Source organism: Emiliania huxleyi, assembly GCF_000372725.1.
Source record: "Emiliania huxleyi CCMP1516 unplaced genomic scaffold EMIHUscaffold_62, whole genome shotgun sequence".
In the NCBI taxonomy this organism is placed as follows: domain Eukaryota; phylum Haptophyta; order Isochrysidales; family Noelaerhabdaceae; genus Emiliania; species Emiliania huxleyi.
The window spans coordinates 359,711-382,965 of NW_005197351.1; the positions used below are offsets into that span (position 1 = coordinate 359,711).

A 23,255-nucleotide genomic window follows, 5' to 3' on the forward strand; every position below is an offset into this window, starting at 1 on the left:
GGAGGGTAGCAGGAGCAGCATCAGCAGCAAGAGCAGCAGTAGCAGCAGCGCAGGTCAGGTCAGCCGGCGGCCGCGCAGAGGGCCGCGAGGTTGAGGTCAAAGAGCAGGAGGATGTTGAAGATTTCAGAGGCGAAAAAAGTAGAGGGTTTGCGACTGAGAGTAAGGAAGTTCCTGTTGTGGACTCTCGCGCGGGAGAGGCTGGGCTGAGGACTGAGGGTCAGAGGGAGCCTTTTTAATTTTCCTGATGTGAAAACTGAAATTGTTCTCATTCACTTCTTCAAAACCTCTAGTGCAGAGTGCAGATGAGGTTGACGTCGCGTGTTCTCGTTTGCTCGCTCGCTCGCTCGCGGCGCGCGTGCACAGACGGCGGCGGGCCTCCCCGATCCCAATGGAGGCTCAACGTCAGCGGCGGCTACTCGAAGGTCGACGTCGCGTAGCTCTCCCCATAGTCTGAGGGTGGAAGCGATGCGTGCTGTGGTCAGAGGCGGCGTTCGCGCAGAGGGAGAGGGGCGGGCGCGTACCGAAGCAGAGCTCCTCGCCGGGCGCGATGTCGCGGCTCGCCTCGAACCACACGAGGGCCTTCATCGCGTCCACTTTCGCCTCCAGGTTGCACGCACGGGCGCCGTGCGGCGCGTGGTTGATGTAGCGGCACCACGACGACCGCGCGGCGTTCTCGCCATCGATGTACGCGATATACTCGTCGTCTTTACCCTCGCCGTCGAGCCCGAGACCGGCCAGCGCCTTCGAGGTCAACTCGTCGGCAGGCGGGAGAAGAGAGAAGCAGTACGAGCTCTCCCGGCGGGCGTGTTCGGCCTCGGTCAGTAGCTCTCCGGCATAAACACCAACTAGAGCGCCCTCAGCAACTGCGTTGGCTCCGGCGAAGGCGCCGAGTCCCTTTCCGCCTGCAGGCGCGATGACGTATCCGCGGGCTTTTGCGGACCACACAGCGTCGTCCGCGTCGACAGCTTCGGCCGGTGTTGGCGGGCGGCAGGCGTGCGACCAGAAGTCTGCGCGCTTGGCTGAGGCGACGAAGAGAGCGAGAGCGAGATCCTCGGCCTCGCCGTCATCGGACTCGTCCTCGCTATCGCTTTCTTCCCAGGGACGCTTCGGCATGAGGGGTCGGTGGAAGGCGTCCAATCACAGCCGAGCGTACCCGGGGGTAGCTGGGACTCGAACCCACCGTCTGATTTTGCTTTTGGGACAGGGCTGAAATTCTTCGGCAAATGGCACACATGGAGTCGGGGGCGAGCGGCTGCCAAGAAGGCGCGCTGGTCGTTCCCCGGCTGCCTCCCCCCCCCTCCCCCCCCGCCACAGAGGTAGGTGGTTGGGCATGTGGACCTCACTAACTATTCAGGGGGCAGACAGGCAGAGAGGGGTTGGTGGCGGGGTTTTCGCGAGAGAGCGGGAGCGTGAGCACGCGAGGCGTGGATAGAGAGGACGCCTGAGGGGGACTGCTCCTGGTAAGGGCGTGTCCTATGATCGCGGCGGCCCGCTAGAGCCCTACCAAATGGGACACGTCCACTCTCTGGTCGTGCGATGCCCCTCTGCAAGCCGCCGTTCACATGGCGTCATTCCACTACCCCACACGCTCCCTTCTCGTTCTGATACACGTGAGGTCGTGACATCTTATACTTTAGAAGAACAAGATATAGTTGTGTCACGCAAGTCCCACGCGCGTCTTTCCAAGTCCTCCCAGGCCTACTCCTCTGCCCCTCGCGCCCGCCGCGTCGACGACCGCCTGCGCCTCGGCTGGCCACGCCTATCACCCGACGACGGCGATCCCGTGAAACGCGGTCCGTGCCCCCACCTCCCTCTGGCGGCGATGTCGAGGCCTCGTGCGCTGGCACGCTCACCACTGTCGCCTTGTCGACGGCGCAATGGCAGTCCGCGGCGAGGCCGGGGTAGGCCAGCGAGCAGTTGGCCTCGGCCGGTGCGCAGTTGTTGCGCAGCGGCGCCTCGCCGCGGCACCAGACGAGCGACACGGCCACCTGGACCACGAGGGGAAGGGCCGTCAGTGCTGCCTTCCCCGGCTCTGGCGCGCGGGGCGGTCCGGCGCGCGTCGAGTGCGGGTGCGCCGCAGCAGCCCTGCAGGTAGACGCAGGGCGCGGGCGAGTTGGAGGCGACGTTGCGTGTCGTGCGGAAGTAGCGCGATCCTACCACGGACCGATTGCCGACGAGTGAATGATCGCCAGGGGCCCCGGCGCGACGTGGCGGAGGCGGGGGCACGGGCCATTGTCGTGGTAGAAGGACCCGACCACGGGTGCGCGGTCGGCCTCGCAGTAGTTGAGCGACACGGTCGAGTTTGGCTGAGGGCCGAGCGTGTAGATGCACCCGCCGTCGTTCAGAGCCGACACCACACGCTCCATCCGGTTGGAGACCACGTGGTTGTTCCGCATGAAGGTCTGGCGGCCAAGCACGTGCGTGCCCCACCCCCAGCCGAGCGAGATGGCGGTGTACCCCGTCTCGGCGACGCTGTTGTGCGAGATGGTCGTGTCGCGGACGTACCCCGCGAAGATGGCGGCGGCACCGCGCAGCTCGAGCGCGGCTAACCTGATGGTGTTGTCCACGACCCGAAACGCAGAGTCCATCCGCTCCGGGCTGGTCGCGAGGGCCCGCTCGTCGTCGACGTTCCCCAGCTTGACCGCCCCTCCCGCGAGCGACGTGAAGCTGCTCCCCACCACGGACACCTGCTGGCTCGCGCCTCCGACCGACAGGGCGTACGCGCTGCCCAAGTTGGCGAAGGAGCAGCCGTCGACCGCCACGCCGCGCGCGCGTCCGAGTGAGACGGCGCCGGGAGGCTCTCCGAGCGGCGTGACGAGGCTCTGCGTCGGGACGTACCCCTCTGGTGTCGAGGGCTGCCGCCACGTCGCGTGCGAGAAGGCCAGCCGCTGGAAGGAGTGGTTCGCAAGCCCCTCGGCCTGGAGGATCGCCTCGTGCAGCGGCGCCCACGCGTCGCGGGGAGGCCCTCCGTACGGCTCGCGCGGGCGGTAAAAGACGTGGCGGTCGCTGCACGCGAACTGGCCTGCGGGAAGGCTCCGAGAGGCGTCCGTGAAAGCTCTGGGAACAGACATAGCACCTCGCTGCAGCTTGCCGGCGGGCGGCGGGCGGAGCAGGTTCTCGACGAGGAGAGGCGCGGGCGGCGGCCCGCCCTTGCGCGCAGTGAGCGCAGCCCAGCAAGGCCGCGAGACGATGACGCGCCTCCCAGCGACGCGATCGACCGCGCAGCGCGGCTCGATCCAGTTCTGCACCTGCGACGGCCAACGCAGCTCCGCCGCGGCCCACTCGAGGCCCGGCACCACCCCGCGCGCAGAGTATCCCTCGGCGGTGGTCGAGAGGTTCCACGCTTCGGTGCGGGCGGTGGCGCGGGGTGCGCGCAGGCCGCCTAGAGGTGCGACGACAGGGGTCGGGTCTTTGCGTGAGCAGCGCGTCTCGACACGCGCAGGAATGAGCGCGGGTTGGAGTGCGGGGATACCTTGGTACAAGAGCCGAGCCGGCGTGTGAGCCAAGCCACCCGCACCGCACGCCACCCGCACGCTCTTGGCGACCCGCACGGTATAAGAGCCACAATGTGAGCCGGCGCACCCGCATCGCACGTGGCATCTAGGGTCTGGCCGCGCCCACCCACAGCTGGCGGAACGGCAGCGCGGCCCGCGTGACGTGCGGCACGTCGTCCGCGGCGTGGGCCCAGACGCCGTCCCACTCGGGCCCCGCGCACTCTGGAGGCGTGGCCGGGTCGAGGTGCGAGCACCGCACCCAACGCAGCAGCGGCGCGCCGGCAGAGAGGGTGGTCGGTGCGGAGGGCAGCGCCGCGCCGCGCCAGATTACGCGCCGGCCGGAGGGATGATTGTGTTGTGGCCCAAGGGCCAGCGGCACTGGGAGTTGGTGCACACCGCCCTTGAGGCAGACGACCACGTCCGCCGCAGAGGCAGCGGAGGAGAGCTGCGACGCCACGCGCTCCGCGGCGGCGTGGAGCGCGCCGCGGGACGCCGGGACGGTGAGCGTGCAGGGTGGCTGCAGCATGTATGGCGAGAGGTTTCAAAGCGGCAAGCAGCGGCAAGCAGCTGCAGACGAGGGAGCCACGGCAAGGAATTTTTTTCTTTGTTCTCGAAGCGTTTAATTATTAATAGTATGTATCCCAGAATTCCCTTGGGGGGAAGTATTCAGTCGAGGGTAATGAGGGTACAGCTGGGTGGTGTAATTACTTATTTATTAGTTAGTGATCAGGATAATAATTATTAATTATTAATCATCGAGCGGCGGCGCGGCGCGGCGGCGGGTGGCGCGGCGGGGCGGCGCGGCGGCGGGCGACGCGGAGCGGGGCGGCGCGACCATCAGCAGACGCCCAGGCCTTTGGCTGCGGAGCTCGGCAATGGCCGCGCCGCCCTCGACTCAGGACGGATGAAAGGCCGCTGTGAGACACGCGAGGCACGCCCCTGTGTCTTCTCACGCGCGCGTCAGCTCAAGGCAGATGGAGCCGGTCTCCGGATCGCGTGTGCGCATCTGCACCTTGTACTCCTCCCCCTCAAGGATCTTGTCCACCGCGTGCGCCACGTCGGTGGTGACGCGCCACTCGTGCAACGCGCCGCGACGGACCTCGATGATCATATCGAAGGTCGGCTCGCCGCCTCGCTGCGCCTTCATCTTGTGGACCTCGCCGCCCTTCCTCCTCGCCTCCTCCTTGGCCATCGCGTCGCCCAGCAGCACGCTGGTCACGCCGCCGACGAGGCCCTGCAGCTCGGCATTCTTCAGCAGCCGGCGCAGGTCGCCGTGCGCCGAGGCGATCATGCGCACGCCGCGCTGCTTCACGGTGCGCGCCGCGTTCACCTCCTTGGGCCGGCCGATCTCGTCGATGACCATCACGTGCGGCGTGTGGTTCTGGACGCACTCGATCATCACCGCGCTCTGCTGATCGAGCGATGGGACCATCATGCGCCGCGCGAGGCCGATGCAGGCGTGCGGGATCAGGCCATCGCCGGCGATCTCGTTGGAGGTGTCCACCACCACCGTGTTGTGTCGCTCCGCGAGGATCCGCGTGCACTCGCGGATGATCGTCGTCTTGCCGGCGCCAGGCTCGCCGAGCACCAAGATGCTCTTGGAGCTGCCGAGCAGCAGGTCGACGATCATGTCCGCGTTGCCGCGGACTGAGCGCCCGAGGCGCATGGTCAGGCCCGCGATGCGCTCGTCGCGGTTGAACATCGCGCTGATGCGGTGCAGCTTGCGGTCCATCCCCGCGCGCCGATCCGTTCCGAAGGCACCGACTTGGCGCGTGACGTAGTCGACGTCGTCCCGGTTGACGAGCCGCTGCTCGCGATCGCACAAGAAGACACGGCTTCCATCGACCCAGCAGAGCGGCCGCCGTCCCACGTCGAGCACGACATCGCTCAGACGGTCCATCTCGACGGTCGAAGGCGTGGCGACGTCACTGGTGCCCGTCCCTCCGAACAGGCCAAAGAAGGGCTTCCCCTCAGCAGTCTTGAGCTTCTGGCGCATGTCGCGAGGCAGCAGGTTGACGACCGTCTCGTTGTCTGTCTCCGCCAGCAGTGGAGTGCAGACGAAGAGGTCTGCCGGCCTTACGTGTCGCAAGAGCTCAGTGCTCGCGAGAGCGTAGTCGCTAGCCATGTCGAAGCCAATGGAGCGAGCGCCGTCGCCATCGATCGCCGCAGCGGCACGCTCCCTCGACGCGGCCATGATCGGCAGCCATGCATCGCCGACGAGGTCCATGAGCTTCGGCAGGGCTTCGAGCAGCAGCGTCGCGTCGAGCGCGGCGTACTCAACGTCCGTCGGGCGCAGCGGGCGCTTCTTCCAGTAGGAGAGGCTCTGGCCCATGGTGGCCTTCATCGCGTACTTGGTCGGGTGGGTCGAGCTGCCGCTCTTCTGCATGAGCTTGTTGAAGCCGACGAAGACGTCGCCCCATGCGAACTCGGCGACCAGCTGCGTGTCGACGACGCCGTGTAGCACGGGCACGCCGCCGTGGATCGCGAGAGCGTACGCGTCCTTGTGCACGTCGTGAAAGAGCACGGTAACAGCAGGCGAGATGAGGATGTCACGCAGACACTCGCACACGCGGCGGGGCGTCAGCTTGACGCAATCAAACACGAGGACCGTCGGGCCGGCGTCCGCACGTATCGCCACTTGCACCAAGTCGAGCCCATCGGGAACGCCCTCGCAATCGACCGCGACCGTCGCAGGCGCGCTCGCAATGACGTCAGCACAGTGCGCCTGGGCAGTGAGCAGTGCTTCCTCATTGTCGACGAGGATGAGGCTGTAGTCACCTAGGACGTTGCGTTGCATAGCCTTGAAGGCCTCGCCCTCGGGCTCTGGCGCGCTCGTTTGCTGAGCGGGCGCATGCTCGGGCTCTGGCGCGCTCGTCTGCTGAGCGGGCGCATGCGTCGCCTGCTGCTCCTGCTGCGGTGGAGGTGAGGGTGCGTTGGCGGGCGTGGCCGCCGCCACGATATAGTCCGGCATCTTGGTGATGGCGTCTTGGATCCTGGGCTGTGACCACTTGAGCGTTGTGCCGCCGGTGACCTTCACGTAGCCGCCGCGACTCATCGCATACAGCACCTGCCCGGAAACATCCACTTGGTCGCGGCGAGTTGGCCACGCTGACCGCCTGAAGGCTCTGTTCAGCCTGAGCAGCGCGAGAAAGGCGTCATGCATGTTGCCGTCCGTGAATTTATGGTTGTATTGCGACGCATCGCCGCTGGCAACAGCGGACAGGTGGACTACACATCCGCTGCTGCTGTGGACTTCAAGCGCAAAGCGCTGCGGGCGCGCTTGAAGAGCTGCTTTGATGCTTGGAATGCCCGCTGGTCGGCTCAAGCCTGCATGTGGCTGTCCAAGCACGCCAAGCTCTGTCGCACCGTGCTTCCGAATGTAGTCCTCGACGCGCTTGAGCCAGCTGTCAAGCGGGTCATCGGCCATAAATCGTGTCACGATAAGGTCGGTGAGACAGACGCCGGCGATGACGGGTTTGTTTTTCAGTGCGTCTTATCCAATGCCGCTGCCCTCGCCCGCGCGAATGAGTTACGAGAGAGAATACTCACGACTCACGTCACCGGGGCGCGGGCAGGTACAACCTAGAAAAAAATTGGATGTGGGCGCGTATCTGACACAAGCAGCTGCACGTGTAGGCGCGAGCCTTGGCTAAGATGCGCGCCTACACGTGCAGGCGCTTATTTTTGCCGCACTTTCCAGGTGTATGCTTTTTTTGCTTGGCCGTACGTCATGCCGGGGTAGGTAGGGTAGGTCTGGGCCCTCCCGTCGGGCCAAGCAAAAAAAGAATACACCGGCACTTTCCGGGGTTTGCCGGGTCAGCGTCGGCTCAGGTGAAACACGTGTACACATGCCTTCACAGAGGTTTGCACATCGCGCGGTCGACCCAGCCACATGAGGGATGCCATGAGTTTGAAACGGAAAGCGCGTCTAGCGGCACCCACACGCGCCCCCCGGGGGGTCGGCTCATCACGGTGAAATATATTTCACACGTGTAGGTAGGCGCGTTTCTTAGCTAAAACGAGCGCCTGCACGAGTAGACGCTTATATTCGAGCTCGCCAAATGCGCATCTGCACGTGGAGGCGCTCATGTTAGCTAGGGCTCGCACCTGCACGTGTGGGCGCGTATCTGACACAAGCAGCTACACGTGTAGGCGCGAGCCTTGGCTCAAAGAAAGAAAGAAAGAAGACAGACAACCCAAGGGAGGGATGGGAGAACGGAACGCCGCCACCACACAGGGATTTTAAGGAGAGGAGTGTGATGCGCTAGCCGTCGCCCACCCTGGGGAGTCTGCCTCTTCGTATCTCTTTTCGCAGTCTCTCGCCGCTTCTCGCTGCAACCTTCATGCCACCTCGCGGCCGTCCCACTCTCGTCGTTCTCTCCCTTGTCACTTCCTCCTCTGTCGCGTCGTTCTCTTCTGCCTCGTCCTGCGGCGCCGCCGCCTGCCGGTCCCTTGTTCTCGCGGCTTCTTTCGCCTTTCGGCGCAACTCCGTCCTCCTCGCGGCGTATCCTGGCCCCTCAAGTCTATCGAGCTCCCCTCCTTGGCTCAGATGCGCGCCTACACGTGCGGGCGCTATTTTTTTGCCGCACTTTCCGGGTCGGCGTCGGCTCAGGTGAAATGCCTCTGCACACACTCGCGTCGGCTCTTCTCGCCGCCACCACCTCGGCGGTGAGCCCAGCTCTCCCCATCGACGTGATCCGTACTCGGCTGCTCAATTACAATGGCTTCACCTACACGAGCTCCGTCGTGCCCGCGTCGGCCGCCTCGCCAGCACTGCCGCCAGTCGTGCTGCTTCCTCCGATTGGCGTCGGGATCGACCGGACATTTTGCGGCCGCCTCCTCGAAGCGTGGGCGGTCGCCTCGCCCAGCGCCACGCTGCACGCGATCGACGTCATCGGCATGGGCGACTCCAGCCCGAAGCCGCGCATGAAGAGGCGGCTGCTCGGCGGTTGGGAGGAGCCGCCTCGCACGCCGCGCGAGTGGGCGGAGCAGGTCGTCGCGTACATCACCGAGGAGGTGGGCGAGCCGTGCGTCGTCGTCGGGCAGAGCAACCTCTGCACCGTCGCGCTCGAGGCTGCGGCGCTCGACCCAGAGGCCGTCAAAGGCATCGAGCGCCTCTCGCCTCTGTGGCCGTGCCGCACGTACACACACCTCGCGTCGCCTCTGCCGCACATACACACACCTCGCCTCTCGCCTCTCTTGCCGTCAGCAGTGCAGCGCTGTCGCCTCTCACGCGGCGGCTGCAAGAGGATGCCCTGTCGGGTCAGGCGTGGTGCTGCTCGGCCCTCCCGAGACATGTCCGAGACATGTCCGAGACATGTCCGAGACATGTCCGAGACATGTCTCCTGTCGGGTCAGGCGTGGTGCTGCTCGGCCCTCCCGCCGTCGAGGCGCTCTCCCTCGACAAGCTCGGAGAGGAGACATGTCCGAGACATGTCCGAGACGTGTCCGAGACATGTCCATAGGCGCTCTCCCTCGACAAGTCTCCCGAGGCGATCGCAAAGGCGTGGGGAATGGCTCGCTCGCACCGGCCGCAACACACACACACACGAGGCGTCACCCGGCGCCGGACACGCTTGTTCGCAGGTGTGGCGGATCGTCGGGTCACCCGTCGGCGCGGCGCTCTTCCGCTTCGCGCGCCGAAAGCCCTTCCTCGCCTCCTTCTCCAAGAAGAACCTCTTCGCCGACCCTGCCCTCGTCGCCGGCCGAGGAGCCGTCGCCGTGCGGCCGTGAACGGCGTCTCTTCACAGCTGCAGCCGTGAACAGGTCGACGACGACTACCTAGACGTGTGCGCGGCGGGCGCCGCCGACGCGGCCACGCGGCACGCCGTTTTCTCCTTGTCCGAGACATGTCCGGACATGTCTCGGACATGTCCGAGACATGTCTCGTGAGGGACATGTCCATAGGCACGCCGTCTTCTCCTTCGTCGCCGGCACTTGGCGGCAGGACTACCGGCCGCTGCTCGCCGCCCTCGCCACGCCCACTCTCGTCCTCTCGGGCAGCGACGTCGGCGCGGCGGCGGCCGCAGGCCACACACACACACACACACACACACACACACACACACGCGCGCGCGCGCGCGCGCGCACGCTCGCAACGCACACACTGCTGCCTCCCTCCTCACCCTCTCCTCCACCACCGCTGCCGCAGGCGGAGGCGTCGGCAGGGGGGAGGAGGGGCAGACGCCGCCCGCGCCGCCCGCCGCAGAGGGAGCACGCACCGCGCCTCGATCGGCGGCTCTCTGCGGGGCGTGTCCACGACGTGGCCCGCACATGCACAGGTGTGGACCGCACCTCGATCCGCGGGCTGCTGCGCTGGTTCGCGGTGTGGCGGAGCGGGCGCGACCAAGGGGCGGGCAGCTTCGCGCAGGCGGGAGGCTGTGTGTGTGTGTGTGTGTGTGTGTGTGTGTGTGTGTGTGTGTGTGTGTGTGTGTGTGTGTGTGTGTGTGTGTGTGTGTGTGTGTGTGTGTGTGTGTGTGTGTGTGTGTGTCTCCCTCCACGCCGCGTCGTCTCTGAAGCTGCACCGTGTGGTGCCCCCCCCCCCCCCCCTCCCTCCCTCCCTCTCTGAAAGGTCGCGAGAGACCTCAGCCTCTCCCCGCATCTCCCCACACCTCCCCACACCTCCCCACATCTCCCCGCATCTCCCCACATCTCCCCACACCTCCCCACATCTCCCCACATCTCCCCTGTAGGTCGGGAGGGACCTCGGCCTCGACCCGGAGGCAAAGCTGCGCGACTACGAGGCGTCGCATCTCGGCGGAACCTCGGCGGGACCTCGCCTGTACCTCGGCGGAACCTCGCCTGTACCTCGCCTGTACCTCGCCTGTGCCTCGCCTGCACCTCGCCTGTACCTCGCCTGTACCTCGCCTGTACCTCGCCTGCACCTCGGATCTCTCGGGTCTATCCCGGCGGGACCTCGGCTTACCTGCCGCTGCGCGCGCGTTCGAGGCAGCGATGCCGGCGGCGGTGGCGGCGGGAGCACTCGAGACGTCGCTTTTGCCGGGCTGGAACGTGCTCGTGTGGGAGAGAGAGCGCCGCTCCTCCCCGCCGCAACCACGTCGAGACATGTCCGAGACATGTCCGGGACATGTCCATAGGCACGCCGTCCTCCCCCGCAGCCACGTCGAGAAAGAGCACGCGTCAAGAAAGAGCCAGAGAGGCGCGGGAGTAGGAGAGCCCGGCCGACCTCGCCGCCGCCCTCTCCGGCTTCGTGCGCCGGCGTTTCGGCGACGCCGCGCCGCCCTCTGCCGCCGCCCCGACAGCGCCGTCGCTGCGCTCGCTGCTGCCCGTCGGCCCCGTCAAGGCGTGACGATCTCGCGCAATCTCGGGCGATCTCGGGTGATCTCGGGTGATCTCGGGTGAACTCGGGTAATCTCGGGTGATCTCGGGTGATCTCGGGTGATCTCGGGCGATCTCGGGCGATCTCGGGCGATCTCGGGCGATCTCGGGTGATCTCGGGTGATCTCGGGTGATCTCGGGTGATCTCGGGCGATCTCGGGTGATCTCGCTGTTGCTTGACGGACCGTCAAGGCGCGGCTCTTTCGCCTCGCCGCGCGCACGGCCGGAGGCGCCGCGGCGACGGCGGCGGATCTGGAGGAAGTTCGCGAGGTGTGGCAGTCTCACCACTCTATCACTCACACGCACACACGCACGCACACACATACACACACTCACTCACGCGCGCGCGCACACACACACACACACCACCACCACCACCACCACCCGAGATCACCCGAGATCACCCGAGATCACCCGAGATCACCCGAGATCACCCGAGATCACCCGAGATCACCCGAGATTAGGTGCTGGCGGAGCTCGAGGCGCGCAACCCGACACCGCGGGCAGCAAGCTCGGCGCTGCTGGACGGCGAGTGGGACCAGTGCTTCACCAACAACCCCGCCGGCGGCGTGGTGTGGTCGGACGGGCATCCGAGATTAGCCGAGATTCGGCCGAGATCCGGCCGAGATTCGCCGAGAGGTCGCCGGCGTGGAGTGATCGGAGTGCACCGTCGGAGTGCACACCCTCTCGGACATGTCGAGGAGTGCACACCCTCTCGGACATGCCGAGGAGTGCACACCCTCTCGGACATGCCGATGACGGGCGCCCTGGCCGTCCGATGACGCGTCCTCGCAGGCGGACCGCGCGCCGCAATCTGGGACATGTCCATGGCACGTCCACGACGTGTCCGAGACATGTCGACAGGCGGACCGCGCGCCGCAAGCTGCTCGGCCCTCCCCCCTCCCCGCTCGCCGCGCTGCCGCTCACCGGCCGCGTCACGCAGCTAGTCGACCTCTCCGTGGGCGAGTACAGGCAGCGCGGGCAGCAGCCGCGCGTTTCGCGCGGCGACTCCTCGCTTCAGCCCCCCCCTCCCCGCCTCTTCGGTCACAGGCAGCGCGTGCAGAGCCGCGCGCTTGGCCTCCGCGCGGAGCTGCGCGCCGCCGTCGCGCCGACCGAAGACGGCGAGGCGTGGGAGGTCGCCTTCCGCTCGTTCACCTTCTCGGCGGCGGCGGGGCGGCTGCCGCTGCGGGCGCGCGAGACGTCGGGCTACGAGGGCGTCTGGAGGCACTCGTACGTCGACGCGGACACACGGGTGATGCGCACGCGCAAGAAGGGCGCCGACGACGAGTGGGTCTTCGTGCTGCGCCGGGCCGTGAAGTAGCGCCCCGCGACGCAACGCTATTCTTTTGGGGCGGCGTGGCGTCCCTTCCTAGTGAGGCACAGGTTTTTATGAAGGCTAAAATCGATAAATAAACGATAGAACGCATACCCGATACCCCACCCAGGCTGAAGAGGTGAGACTCACCGCAGCGCGCAGGCGCAGCGAGCGACGCAATATATGTCACATCATGTTGAGGGCGCAAAGATAACGAATGCAGAGCTCCGACTGCTCTCCACCGAGCCCGAGGCGGCCCGTGGGAGCAGCGGGCTCACGGCGCCTCGGCCCAGAACATGGAGTGGAACAGCCGCGGGCGACAGCGCGCGTCGGCGACCACGAGGCCGACAAAGGAGGCCATGCCGGCGAGGTAGGCGGCGGCGAGCCCCCAGGCGTGGCGGTGGCCGGGCACGCGCCCAAAGGAGGGGAGGCCCATCAGGTTGCAAAACGAGTGGGCCAGCAGCGGGCCGTAGATGAGCCCCGTGCGGAGGAAGAGGTACGACGAGTAGGCGCCGAAGAGGGACGTGTAGACGAACTGCAGCAGCACGGCGACCCAGGGCACCTTTGCGTCGTAGCGGTGGTGGATGTGCGCCGCGCCGAAGAGGACGGCGCTCAGCCACACCGCCTGCGCGTCCGAGTACCCCGCCGAGGAGAGCAGCGGGCAGGAGCACGCGCGGAACGTCCACTCCTCGACAAGAGGGCCGACCAGCAGGTTGCGGGCGCGGCGGAGGCGCGCGCCGCCCGCCGGGTCGCCGCTCTCGCGGAGGAGCGGGTCGGAGAGGAGCGGCTCGTTGTCCAGCCAGCAGTGCACCAGAGGGCCGAAGAAGAGCACCGCCGTCAGCGCGGGCGGCAGCAGCAGCGCGAGGAGCAGAGCGTCGGTCGGGAGCGGCGCCGCGACACCGAGCCAGCGCGCCGCGGAGGCGGGAGCGGGGCAGGTCGGATCGCTGCGCTGCAGCGCCGGTACGCTGGCCGCGATCCCGACCACCACCAGCGCGAGCGCGCTCGCGACGCCGACGCGGACAAAGCGCTGCTTGATGACGGCCGGGTCGTCGCGGTTGGGCACGCCGCGGACGCCGACGTAGAGGCAGCCGACGAAGAGCGCGCTGATGGCAGCGGCGGCGAACACGGCCCACCACGGGGTGAGGCAGAGGAGCATATGAGCGGGAGAGGAGGCTTGGCGAGAGAAATTCTATTGGCATACCGACGGCTAAGGCCGAAATCGGTTCACACCTGCTCTTGCAGGTGTGAACACAAAGGATTCGCTGTATCTACTCAACTGCTCCGCTTACACTTACCTGTGAAGTGTGAACAGCGGATTTTGAATCAGCGTTCTCCTTGAACGATATCGGTGTCGAAACACCGCTCTGACAGCGCTCACAGTCACGGTGTAGCAGGGTTATGATAACCCTGCGACAGTGGTTCTTGAACCCTCCCGTTTTTGTGTTTTCTTTCTTTCTTTAACGCGGCGGCGGCGTTCTCTTTCTTTTTTCGCGACGCCCGCGAGCCAGCAGCCAGACACAGGTCTACTTGCTCTCCGCCTCCCGCCGCAGCGCCGCCGCCGCGGCGAGCTCCTCCGGCGTGCGCCGAGGCCGGCGCCACGTCCCGCGCCCCTCGTCGACCTGCACGCCCATCGCGCCGAGCTCCTCGAGCAGCGCCGCCCTCTCTCCGCTCGCCGCCTGGGAGAGCGTGGTGAGCAGCTTCCCGATCTTTGGCTCCGCCTTGCCCACGCGCGGGCCGACGCGGTAATAGTCGCCGTACAACCGCACCCGCCGCCACGCGCGCCGCTGGTCGTCGACGATCACCGAGTGGGCCGCGCGCAGCTCGCCTATTCGCGCCCGTGTGTTTGCGGCGCGCTCGACCGGTCTCGTCTTTGGAGGGTGGCCGCTGCTCGATGCTCGCCCCGCAGCGCGTCCGCTTTGCCAAAGTCGCGCGCCTGCTTGGCGCGCGCCCTCGCAAGCAGCAGCTGCTCGATGGGGGCCGTGTCGAGCGCCTGTCGGAGGAAGCAGGGCATGGACGGGGGGGAGGGAGGGGGACTCGGAGGCCGCACCGGAGGTGGCGCGCGGCGGGAGACGGGGCGGGCTGCGACGGGGGCGGCAGGGACGGCGGCGAGGGGGCTGGGGGCGAGGGGGGCGGCGGCGAGGGGGCTGGGGGGGAGGGGGGCGCATGCGCCACGACATCGGCGGCAACAAAGTTGGTGTGTGTGTGTGCTCTTGTCGGGAGGGGGGAGAAGTGCACCACACCGTCCATGGGGAGATATGGGGAGATATGGGGAGATATGGGGAGATATGGGGAGAAGTGCACCACACTGTCCACTGTGTGCGGGACTGCGGCTCGAGGGAGCACAAGAGCTGCGAGTGAGGCACGGGTGCGACGTGGCCGGCTGCTGCCGACCACGTGCCGCCTCGCGTGCAGTCGGAAGACGGACACACGCCCGCTTCCGCATCTAGACGACGTGTCCCACGGCGTGTCCATGTCCCATACCTAGCTCCACGCCCCCTTCCGCATCTAGAGTCGAGCGCCGGCACGTCCTCGTCGCCGTCGCCGACTGTGCGCTCGTAGCCGCTGCCAAACGCCTCGCCGTCCGCGCGCCACCGCTTGGTCGCGTCGCACACTCGTATGCCCAGCGCCTCGAGCGCCTGTTCACACCACGCCCCGCCGTGAAGGGACGCCGCGAAGAGACGCCGTGGAAGGGTCGGGCCGACGGCTTGCTCCGAATGCGCAGCTCTCGGCGACTCTCGGCGACTCTCGAGCGCCTCGAGCTCCGCGTCTGCGTCGGAGTACCTGCCGCGCAGCTTGGCGGCGAGACGCGCCGCGAGCCGCCGGTCCACCTATCTCCAATGATCCCGGCTGATCTCGGATACGATCAGCGGATCTCGGGTCGTGAAGCCGCCGGCCCACCTCCCCTAGCGAGACCTGCCCCGCCTTGCCCTTGGCCCCGCCGCCCGACCGCTCGAAGTCGTGCCCGCGCGGGCCGAGGTCGCGCCCGCCTTTCCGCCGCGGCGACGCCGACGCCGCCCGCCCCTCCTCCACCTCGGCCGCCTCGGCCGCCTCGAGCGTGCGCGAGTGGCGCGGCGTGACGTACCACGCCTCCTGCCCGCGCACGTCCACCACCGTGACGCCGAGCGCCAGGATCTGCGCCTTGACGGCGTCGGCGGCGTCGTACTCAAAAGCGGCGCGCAGCCGCGAGCGCTCGGCCACCAGAGCGTCCACCGCGGCCTCGTCGACCGGAGGCAGCTTCGCGAGCTTCTCAAAGTACGCGTCGTCCGGGTCGCGGTAGTAGGCGATCGGCTCGCGAGCCGCCGCCGCCGGCTCGCTCTGTGCATGGACGGAGGCGTGCCTAGCCGTGGCCGTAGCCCGAGCAGGCGCCAGCGCCACGACAGCGTGCGCCGCGTAGAGAAGGACGACCCCGCTGAGCATGCTCCGACCACCTCCGCGTCTCCGACACTGCGAGAGTCTCTTCTCGGAACCTTCCTCCTCAACATCCCCCACATTCTTGAGCACCGGATAGGGTCGATTCCGCATGGTACGGGACCCCTCGATCGTCTCGCCCTCCCTCACTGGTGTGTTCATCGGGGGGGCGAGGGCCCAACTTGAGAATCGTGCTTTTTTGGAGGGACCAAAGCGCGAAGGACCACTTTTGGGTTTATAGGGACCGCGAGCGACAGGTTAGGGACCGATCGCCACCGCTCACGCCAGCGGACGGCCACCATCTGTGTTTTTGGCTTCGCCACCGTCCAAAGCGTGCGCAATGCGCTCGCCGACATCGAGCGAGCTCGCCTCTCCGAGGAGCGGCTTGCTGTGCGGACGCCTTCTTGTGGCTCTCGTCGAGAGCGTTTTGCGTCCCGGCGGGTGGGAGAGCATGTGTCGTTTGATGTGTCACTGTGTACGTCATGTCAGTCTTGATAACAAGTACGGTCGATCCGTCAAAGCGATACACTCGTCACGATCACGTTGGACGGCTTGCACGGAGCTCTGTGCCGGCACAAAGGAAGAGCCGACGGCAAGAAGAGCTCGATGGGGAGCGAGAATCGCCAAAGGTGCTCACGGAGGTGTCGGAAGTCCGCCTTGATGCGGTCAGTTCCCCCCAGGTTTGACTGCGTAGGTCGCGGAACTCGTTGAGTACTCGTAGCCTTTCTGCGCCTCCGTCTGCATCGCGTCGGCTGCTCTGCGGCAAGAGCAGTCTTTTCGGAAGATATCGACGATTTTCGAGAGCCACCCGCTTGGGAGCGATTGAGCGCGTCACGGAGGACTCAGGTTCCACCTAAACCTCCTTTGGCGATTCTCGCTCCCCATCGAGCTCTTCTTGCCGTACGGCTCTTCCTGGTTGTCGGCACAGAGCTCCGTGCAAGCCGTCCAACGTGATCGTGACGAGTGTATCGCTTTGACGGATCGACCGTACTTGTTATCAAGACTGACATGACGTACACAGTGACACATCAAACGACACATGCTCTCCCACCCGCCGGGACGCAAAACGCTCTCGACGAGAGAGCCACAAGAAGCCGTCCACACAGCAAGCCGGTCGGTCGAACACGTTGCTCGCTCGATGCCGGCGAGCGCATGTCGCACGAGGTAGACGGTGGTGTAGCTAACATCACTGACGACGGCCGTCCGCTGGCGTGAGCGGCGGCGATCGGTCCCTAACCTGCGGTCCTTCACCGTAATCGGTCCTTCGCCTTCATCCCTAACCCAAAAAAGCACGATTCTCAAGCTGATGAGTTGCCGGGAACGGCAACTGGGGTCCGTTCTGACTAGTACATGTAACACGTTCTGGCCCTCGCCATTCTGATCATTCCTGGAACACCCTCGGACCGACCCAGGTGGCCGGCCGAGTAAAACCCGGGTATACCCGAGAATTCTCAGGTATACCCGAAAAATACCCGGAGCGCGCGCGTCGCTATGGCGCCCTATCCCACAGGCACGTGCGCCAACTGCACCAACCACGGTGTGCTCAAGTATGCGCGCCGCACCATGTGTACCCGCTATATCGAGCGTGACCGCGTCAACTTCGTCGCCAAGTTCGACGTTGACAACGGCGCGGCGACGGACCTCTCACTCGAGTCGTCGATGTACGACGGCTCGCCGTCGGCAGAGTACGAGTTGTGGCTGCTGCTCGAGCCTGTTCTGGCGCCGACGGAGGCGGCGGCCCTGCCAGCGGCGGCCGGCGGCGCGATCGTCGCCGCGTGAAGCGGTCGGACCGGCTGGGGCCGGGCGGTGGGCGGTGGGCTGCCCGGGGGGATGGGCTGTGGCACGGTCCGAGTCGTAGGGCCGGTGCCGCCTGGATGGATGCCGTTCTGATCATTCCTGCGACCTTTGTAGTCTTCCGTCCGAGGTCGGGCTGAGGGAGGACTGATGAGCCGCGTCACTGTCCCTGTGCCTATCTGCTGCTAGTACCGAGAGAGAGGCTCCGGGAGGCGGGCCCAGCGGCCGGTGTTCTGAACGTTCTGAGAACGCATTCCCAGCCTTGCCATTCTGATCATTCCCCTTACCTCGGTAACTCAGTAAATCTCAAGTTGGGCCCTCAGGGTTGACATCGTGATTTCCGCGGAAAATTTCTTTTTCTGCTGTGAAAATTCCAGCTTGAAGAGAGGGAAAACCCCGACGGGAGGGCCCAGACCTACCCTACCTACCCCGTCATCAGGTCCGCCCAAGCAAAAAAAGTGCACACCTGACCTCTCAGCTCAAAGGGGGAATTTATTTGTTTGGGCAGTGTTCGACCGGGCTAGTACTTGCCCTTGCCCGTCTTTGTTTTAGTAGTTAGTCTTGAGGGGTTGCCCTTGGCCGTTCGGCTGATTTATAAGATCCGCGAGACCTCGAGAGAGTAGTGCCGAAGGCGCTCTTTTTGATCGAGCAGTCGAGAAGCCACACCCTTTCGCATCACACGGCCGGCAGGCTGTATCTACTCAACTGCTCCGCTTACACTTACCTGTGAAGTGTGAACGGCGGCTGCTCCGGCAAAAGCCATGCCGAGGCTTTTGCGGAGAGTGCGGCGCTGGAGCGGTGGGCAGATGAGCTCGAGGAGCTTGCCGAGCTCGCGGCAGCGGCGGAAGTCGCGGGTGGATCAGATCAAGACGAACCGAGGAACGCCGGGACATCGACAGCGAGGGGTGAGCTACCACATTCTTCCCGCTACGCTCGTGCTATTGGAGATGTTCATGCTGCAGTTTATCGGCCCGACGATCGGCAGCGAGGAGATATTCCTCGCCTCGCTGCTCATCGTGGGGACTCGTTCAAGATACTGAGCGACCGCGCGACGGCGATGGCGGCTGCGGCTGCGGCTATGGCTGCTTCTGCCGCTGCTGCTGCCTCTGTTGCGGCTGCTGCCATAGCTGCGGCTGCGGCCGCACCGCCCGGCGAGGCCGTGGCGGCGGCGGCGGCGGAGGCGGAGGCGGCGGAGGCGGAGGCGGTCGAGGCGGCGGAGGAGGCGGCAGAGGCGGCGGCGGCGGCGACGGAGGCGGCGGCGGCAGCGGCGGCTGCTGCTCCAACTGCTGCTGCTGCTGCTGCTACTGCTGTGGTGGCGGCATCGCCCGGCAGAGATGCCGAGGCGGCGCTGCAGGCGGCGGCGGCGGAGGCGGCGGAGGCGGAGGCGGAGGCGGTGGAACTCCGGGCCAAGCGCGCGGCCCGACGGCGGGCGGAGCTCGTTGCTGAGGGCGAGGCGATCGGGGAGGAGGTGAAAGCCTCCGGGCTGGTCACAGCCTGGAGCGAGGCCCGTCCCGGTGAGCCTGGATACGCGGATGAGAACGGGGTGCTGGTGTACCGCGAGCCTGGCCCGCAACGCCACACGTACGTCGTGCTGGAGCTGCGGCGGTCGCGCAGGGCCAGAAATGGCCCTAGGGCCAGGCGCAACACGCAGGCTGAGAGCGCGCTCCCGCTGTCGTCGGACGCCTTCCTCCAGCTGGCCGGGCGGGTCGCCGTGTGGAGGGAGCAGGTGGTGCGGGTCATGGAGGCGGACGCCCAGGAGGCGAAGGCGGAGGCGAAGGCTCGGCAGAGGGAGCGCGTCGCTGCCATCCTCGCGGGCACGGACGCTGCGGGCGCGGGCGCGGGGGTGGAGGAGGCGCTCAATTGCTGGGAGGAGGATGCGTACGAAGCGGAGACGCTGGAGGCGCTCGCCGAGTTCGGCGATTGAGCGCCTCCCTCTCTCTCCGGCTGCGCGCATGACCGGTGCGGCCTCCGAGTCGGCGTCTAGCGCGCACGATAAAGTTTTTGCTCGCCTTCCCTGGGACCCCGTGTTGCAATGTCTGACTGTCTGTGTGCGATTTCGGGCCCGGGGTTGTGCGTTTATGTGAACAGCGGATTTTAGCGTTCTCCTTGAACGATATCGGTGTCGAAACACTGCTCTGACAGCGCTCACAGCTGCGCACATGCAGGCGACCCTGTTCGGCGAGGACGGTCGCTGGCGCGGCGAGCCTCGTCAGCGCGACTGCGGAAGCGACAGGCAGCGATGGAGGGACGAGCCGCGACGGCGCGATGAGCCGCGACGGCGCGATGAGCAGCGCGAGCGTTGGTCCGACGAGCGGCGCGGCTGCAACGACCGCCGGTGCAGAGACGAGCGCGAGCGCGACTGGCACGATCGGCGCGACGATTGGTACCACGATCCCAGGCGCGACTATGACCGGCGCGACCGCCGGGGCGAGGGGCAGCCTCAGCACAGCGACCGCCGGTTGAGTCCGCCGGTGCGCGGTGCGGGATCGCGCGACGAGCGACAGAGCTCTGCTGCTGGCGGTCAGCTCAATGCTAAGCAGCTCAACGGCCACATCTCGCATGCCAACGGCGCCGACGAGCTGCTCAGGCTCTTTGCTGCCCACAGCGCGAGCTTGAACCACATCCACGCTGCGAACCTGTGGAACAAACTGGGCAAGCAGCGCATCGAGCGGCGGCACGAGGGGCGGCTTGAGCAGCTGGTGCAGCGCACGCTCGACCTGGTTTCTTCGTGCCGAGCACGCGAGCTGGCCAACGTGTCTCACGGCGTTGCAAAGTGTGGCCTGCAGGCGAGGGTGGTGCACCCGTTGTTCGTAGCGGTGGCGGAGGCGGCGGTGCGTGGCGGGCTGGCTGGCTTCAACCCTCAGGACATGGCCAACACGGTGTGGGCGTATGCGACGGCGGGCGTGGCTGCGGACGCGCTCTACGAGGCGGTGGCGGAGGCGGCGGTGCGCGGCGGGCTGGCTGGCTTCAACCCTCAGAACCTGGCCAACACGGTGTGGGCGTATGCGACGGCGGGCGTGGCTGCGGACGCGCTGTACGCGGCGGTGGCGGAGGCGGCGGTGCGCGGCGGGCTGGCTGGCTTCAACCCTCAGGACCTGGCCAACACGGTGTGGGCGTATGCGACGGCGGGCGTGGCTGCGGACGCGCTGTACGCGGCGGTGGCGGAGGAGGCGGTGCGCGGCGGGCTGGCCGGCTTTACGCCTCAGAACCTGTCCAACACGGCGTGGGCGTATGCGAAGGCGGGCGTGGCTGCAGACGCGCTGTACGCGGCGGTGGCGGAGGCGGCGGTGCGCGGCGGGCTGGCCGGCTTCAACCCTCAGGACATGGCCAACACGGTGTGGGCGTATGTGACGGCGGGCGTGGCTGCAGACGCGCTGTACGCGGCGGTGGCGGAGGCGGCGGTGCGCAGCGGGCTGGCTGGCTTCAAGCCTCAGGAACTGGCCAACACGGTGTGGGCGTATGCGACGGCGGGCGTGGCTGCAGACGCGCTGTACGCGGCGGTGGCGGAGGCGGCGGTGCGCAGCGGGCTGGCTGGCTTCAAGCCTCAGGAACTGGCCAACACGGTGTGGGCGTATGCGACGGCGGGCGTGGCTGCGGACGCGCTCTACGCGGCGGTGGCGGAGGCGGCGGTGCGTGGCGGGCTGGCTGGCTTCAACCCTCAGAACCTGGCCAACACGGTGTGGGCGTATGCGACGGCGGGCGTGGCTGCAGACGCTCTGTTCGCGGCGGTGGCGGAGGCGGCGGTGCGCGGCGGGCTGGCCGGCTTTACGCCTCAGGCGCTGGCCAACATGGTGTGGGCGTTTGCGACGGCAGACCAGTACCACGCGCTGCTGTTCGCCGAGTGCTCGCGCGTGGTCAGCGGCTCCCTTTGGGAGGGTCCGTCGGGTTATGGCATCGATGAGCGCCGTCAGCTGCACCAGTGGCAGCTCTGGCTCTTTTTGGAACACGCCGCAGACGCGCAGCAGCACCTTCTCTCCGAGTCCGAGCGGCGGCTCTGCTGCGACGCCATGCACGATACACAAGTGAGGGTCTCGGCGCTGCAGCGCTCCGTCGCGGCTGCCCTCGCCGCCGTCCGTTTCGGCTTCGAGGAGGAGTACGACGAGCCGCGCACCGGCTACTCGCTCGACCTGGCGCTGCCCTCTTCACGCATCGCGATCGAGGTGGACGGCCCGACTCACTTCCTGCTGCCCGACGGCCGGGGTGTGCGCAAACCCAACGGGCACACGCTCCTCAAGCGGCGCCTCCTCGCGGCGGCCGGCTGGCGGGTGATCAGCGTCCCGTTCTTCGCGTGGGACGGCTTGCGTTCGGCCGGTGAGCGGCAAGCCTACCTGGAGTGGGTGGTCGCCTCGCAATAGTAGTCTACTCTTGTACCACCGAGCGCGGCCCCCCCAGAGAAACGCTGTGTGAGAGAGAGCCCGCGGGCGCGGCGACAACATATCTCATATGTGTAGAGCCGTACTGCAGTCCGTGTTTACAAGTTGCGGGACATCTTTCTTCTTACATCAGACTTGTGTGAGGAGAGTGAGGTACACCGCACGTACTCGTACTGTGGTGCCCCAAAACAGCCAACACGCAACAGGGTTCGAGGGTGTGTAGAGTGTACGCACTCCTTCAGCTCTCATGAAGGGCGGCGGGCCGTGTCCGGAGAAGGTGCCGGCCGCGGCGCCCTCGCCCCTCCCTCCCCCCACCCCCCCTTCCCCCCCTCCAGATCGTCTTCCCCCCTCCGCCCGCCTCCCTTCCCGCCTGCCTCCACAGCCCTTTCGATCGCGCGCAGGCCCGCGTCGCCATCTCCGGCATGCCGGCAGCCCACTTTACCATCGCCTCCTCGGTCGCTGCCGCTTCCCTCGCAGTACGAGGTCGGCATGCCGCCAAGCCCGCCGCCGCCAAGCCCGCCTCCCCCGTCGCCGCCCCCACCGAGCCCACCTCCCCCGCCGCCGCCCGCTCCCTCACCCCCTCCACCGTCTCCACCACCGCCATCGCCCCCGCCGCCAAGCCCGCCGCCCCAAGCCCGCCGCCGCCAAGCCCGCCGCCAGCGCGTCGGCTCGGAGAAGATGTACTTCCAGAGCACATTGACTCGCAAAGCCGCTGTCATCTCGTTGCAGCTCAACACGGTGAGGAGGAAGTTCTCCAGCTTGTTGTCCGCGCCCGGGACCTTCAGAGCTAGGGAGTGTTGCGATGGCCGCCCAAATGCGAACGCAGGAGATAAAATGCTTTGCGGCGACGTTCCGTGGGTAGGATCAAGTCGCCGCTTGCTTTAATAATAGTCTACGCGCGTCCTCGGGGCCAAGGCGCAGTCCAGCTGTCTGAGGGAGAGAGTCTCCCTCGCTGCGCGTTTCGAGCGCAACCTGGCAGACGGAGTCGGGGCGCTCCCGCACGCGTGCCGGTGGGGAGCTCCGCTTGCCGCACGCCTGCTTTTCGCTGCACAAGCTTGTGCTGTGAATCCCCAGGGCCTCCAGGGCTCGCACCTCAACCTCTCACAGACCAACGCACAAAACGTATTTTCTTCTGAAAAACAAGGCTGTGAACAGCGTCTCTTCTCGACAGATCGCTCTTGGCGCACAAAACCGCCCCCCCCCGATCGAGTGAGATCCACGGTATATGCGTGCAACGCCCTGCCGCGCCCGCCGCCCAACGCGAGGGCCGGGGCCCCGCGCCGCTGAGCCCGCCCCCCGCCACTCCCTCTCCCTCCCCTCCCTCTCCCTCCCCGCCCGCGCGACGCGTGCAGGGGCTCGCGCCACCGCCCGAGCCGCGCCTCCGCCCTCCCCCTGTACTCCGTCGCAGCGCGATCCCCGGCCAGCATGATTGCGTGACTCTCACCCCTTCACCGTGACCTGGCGATCCTTAGGCCCGGTGCTAGGCCTCCCTGGAATGCGGCCCTCAGTTCCGCGGGGGAAATTTCCCCTTGG

The 23,255-nt window shown here is 66.8% G+C and overlaps 7 protein-coding genes across 7 annotated transcripts; 3 read left to right on the forward strand and 4 right to left on the reverse strand.

Moving 5' to 3' along the window:
• Positions 1 to 258: 258 nt before the first annotated feature.
• On the reverse strand, positions 259 to 4,020 carry EMIHUDRAFT_465073 (hypothetical protein; the record flags this gene model as incomplete). Its single annotated transcript, XM_005763740.1, has 6 exons — positions 259 to 450; positions 522 to 1,104; positions 1,854 to 1,988; positions 2,208 to 3,022; positions 3,077 to 3,382; positions 3,891 to 4,020. 6 exons carry the CDS (start codon positions 4,018 to 4,020, stop codon positions 413 to 415), a joined length of 2,007 nt encoding a protein of 668 aa, XP_005763797.1. The 3' UTR covers positions 259 to 412.
• Positions 4,021 to 4,443: 423 nt separating this feature from the next.
• On the reverse strand, positions 4,444 to 6,921 carry EMIHUDRAFT_214712 (hypothetical protein; the record flags this gene model as incomplete). The annotated part of the gene is made up of 1 exon (XM_005763741.1): positions 4,444 to 6,921. The coding sequence occupies one exon, from the start codon at positions 6,919 to 6,921 to the stop codon at positions 4,444 to 4,446; it is 2,478 nt and encodes an 825-aa protein (XP_005763798.1).
• Positions 6,922 to 8,091: 1,170 nt separating this feature from the next.
• Positions 8,092 to 9,508, forward strand: EMIHUDRAFT_465074 (hypothetical protein; the record flags this gene model as incomplete). The annotated part of the gene is made up of 6 exons (XM_005763742.1): positions 8,092 to 8,598; positions 8,853 to 8,884; positions 8,960 to 8,998; positions 9,081 to 9,191; positions 9,261 to 9,316; positions 9,402 to 9,508. Coding segments are annotated over exons 1-6 (831 nt in total), but the record flags the coding sequence as incomplete, so codon positions are not given.
• A 2,985-nt stretch (positions 9,509 to 12,493) lies between these two features.
• On the reverse strand, positions 12,494 to 12,877 carry EMIHUDRAFT_47218 (hypothetical protein; the record flags this gene model as incomplete). Its single annotated transcript, XM_005763743.1, has 1 exon — positions 12,494 to 12,877. A coding segment is annotated over one exon (384 nt), but the record flags the coding sequence as incomplete, so codon positions are not given.
• A 727-nt stretch (positions 12,878 to 13,604) lies between these two features.
• EMIHUDRAFT_452451 (hypothetical protein) lies at positions 13,605 to 15,564 on the reverse strand (the record flags this gene model as incomplete). Its single annotated transcript, XM_005763744.1, has 4 exons — positions 13,605 to 13,972; positions 14,047 to 14,137; positions 14,667 to 14,783; positions 15,061 to 15,564. 4 exons carry the CDS (start codon positions 15,562 to 15,564, stop codon positions 13,671 to 13,673), a joined length of 1,014 nt encoding a protein of 337 aa, XP_005763801.1. The 3' UTR covers positions 13,605 to 13,670.
• Positions 15,565 to 18,406: 2,842 nt separating this feature from the next.
• On the forward strand, positions 18,407 to 19,273 carry EMIHUDRAFT_104789 (hypothetical protein; the record flags this gene model as incomplete). The annotated part of the gene is made up of 1 exon (XM_005763745.1): positions 18,407 to 19,273. The coding sequence occupies one exon, from the start codon at positions 18,407 to 18,409 to the stop codon at positions 19,271 to 19,273; it is 867 nt and encodes a 288-aa protein (XP_005763802.1).
• A 2,078-nt stretch (positions 19,274 to 21,351) lies between these two features.
• Positions 21,352 to 21,864, forward strand: EMIHUDRAFT_357830 (hypothetical protein). Its single transcript, XM_005763746.1, has one exon. It carries the CDS (start codon positions 21,357 to 21,359, stop codon positions 21,702 to 21,704), a length of 348 nt encoding a protein of 115 aa, XP_005763803.1. The 5' UTR covers positions 21,352 to 21,356; the 3' UTR covers positions 21,705 to 21,864.
• The last annotated feature ends 1,391 nt before the right edge of the window (positions 21,865 to 23,255 follow it).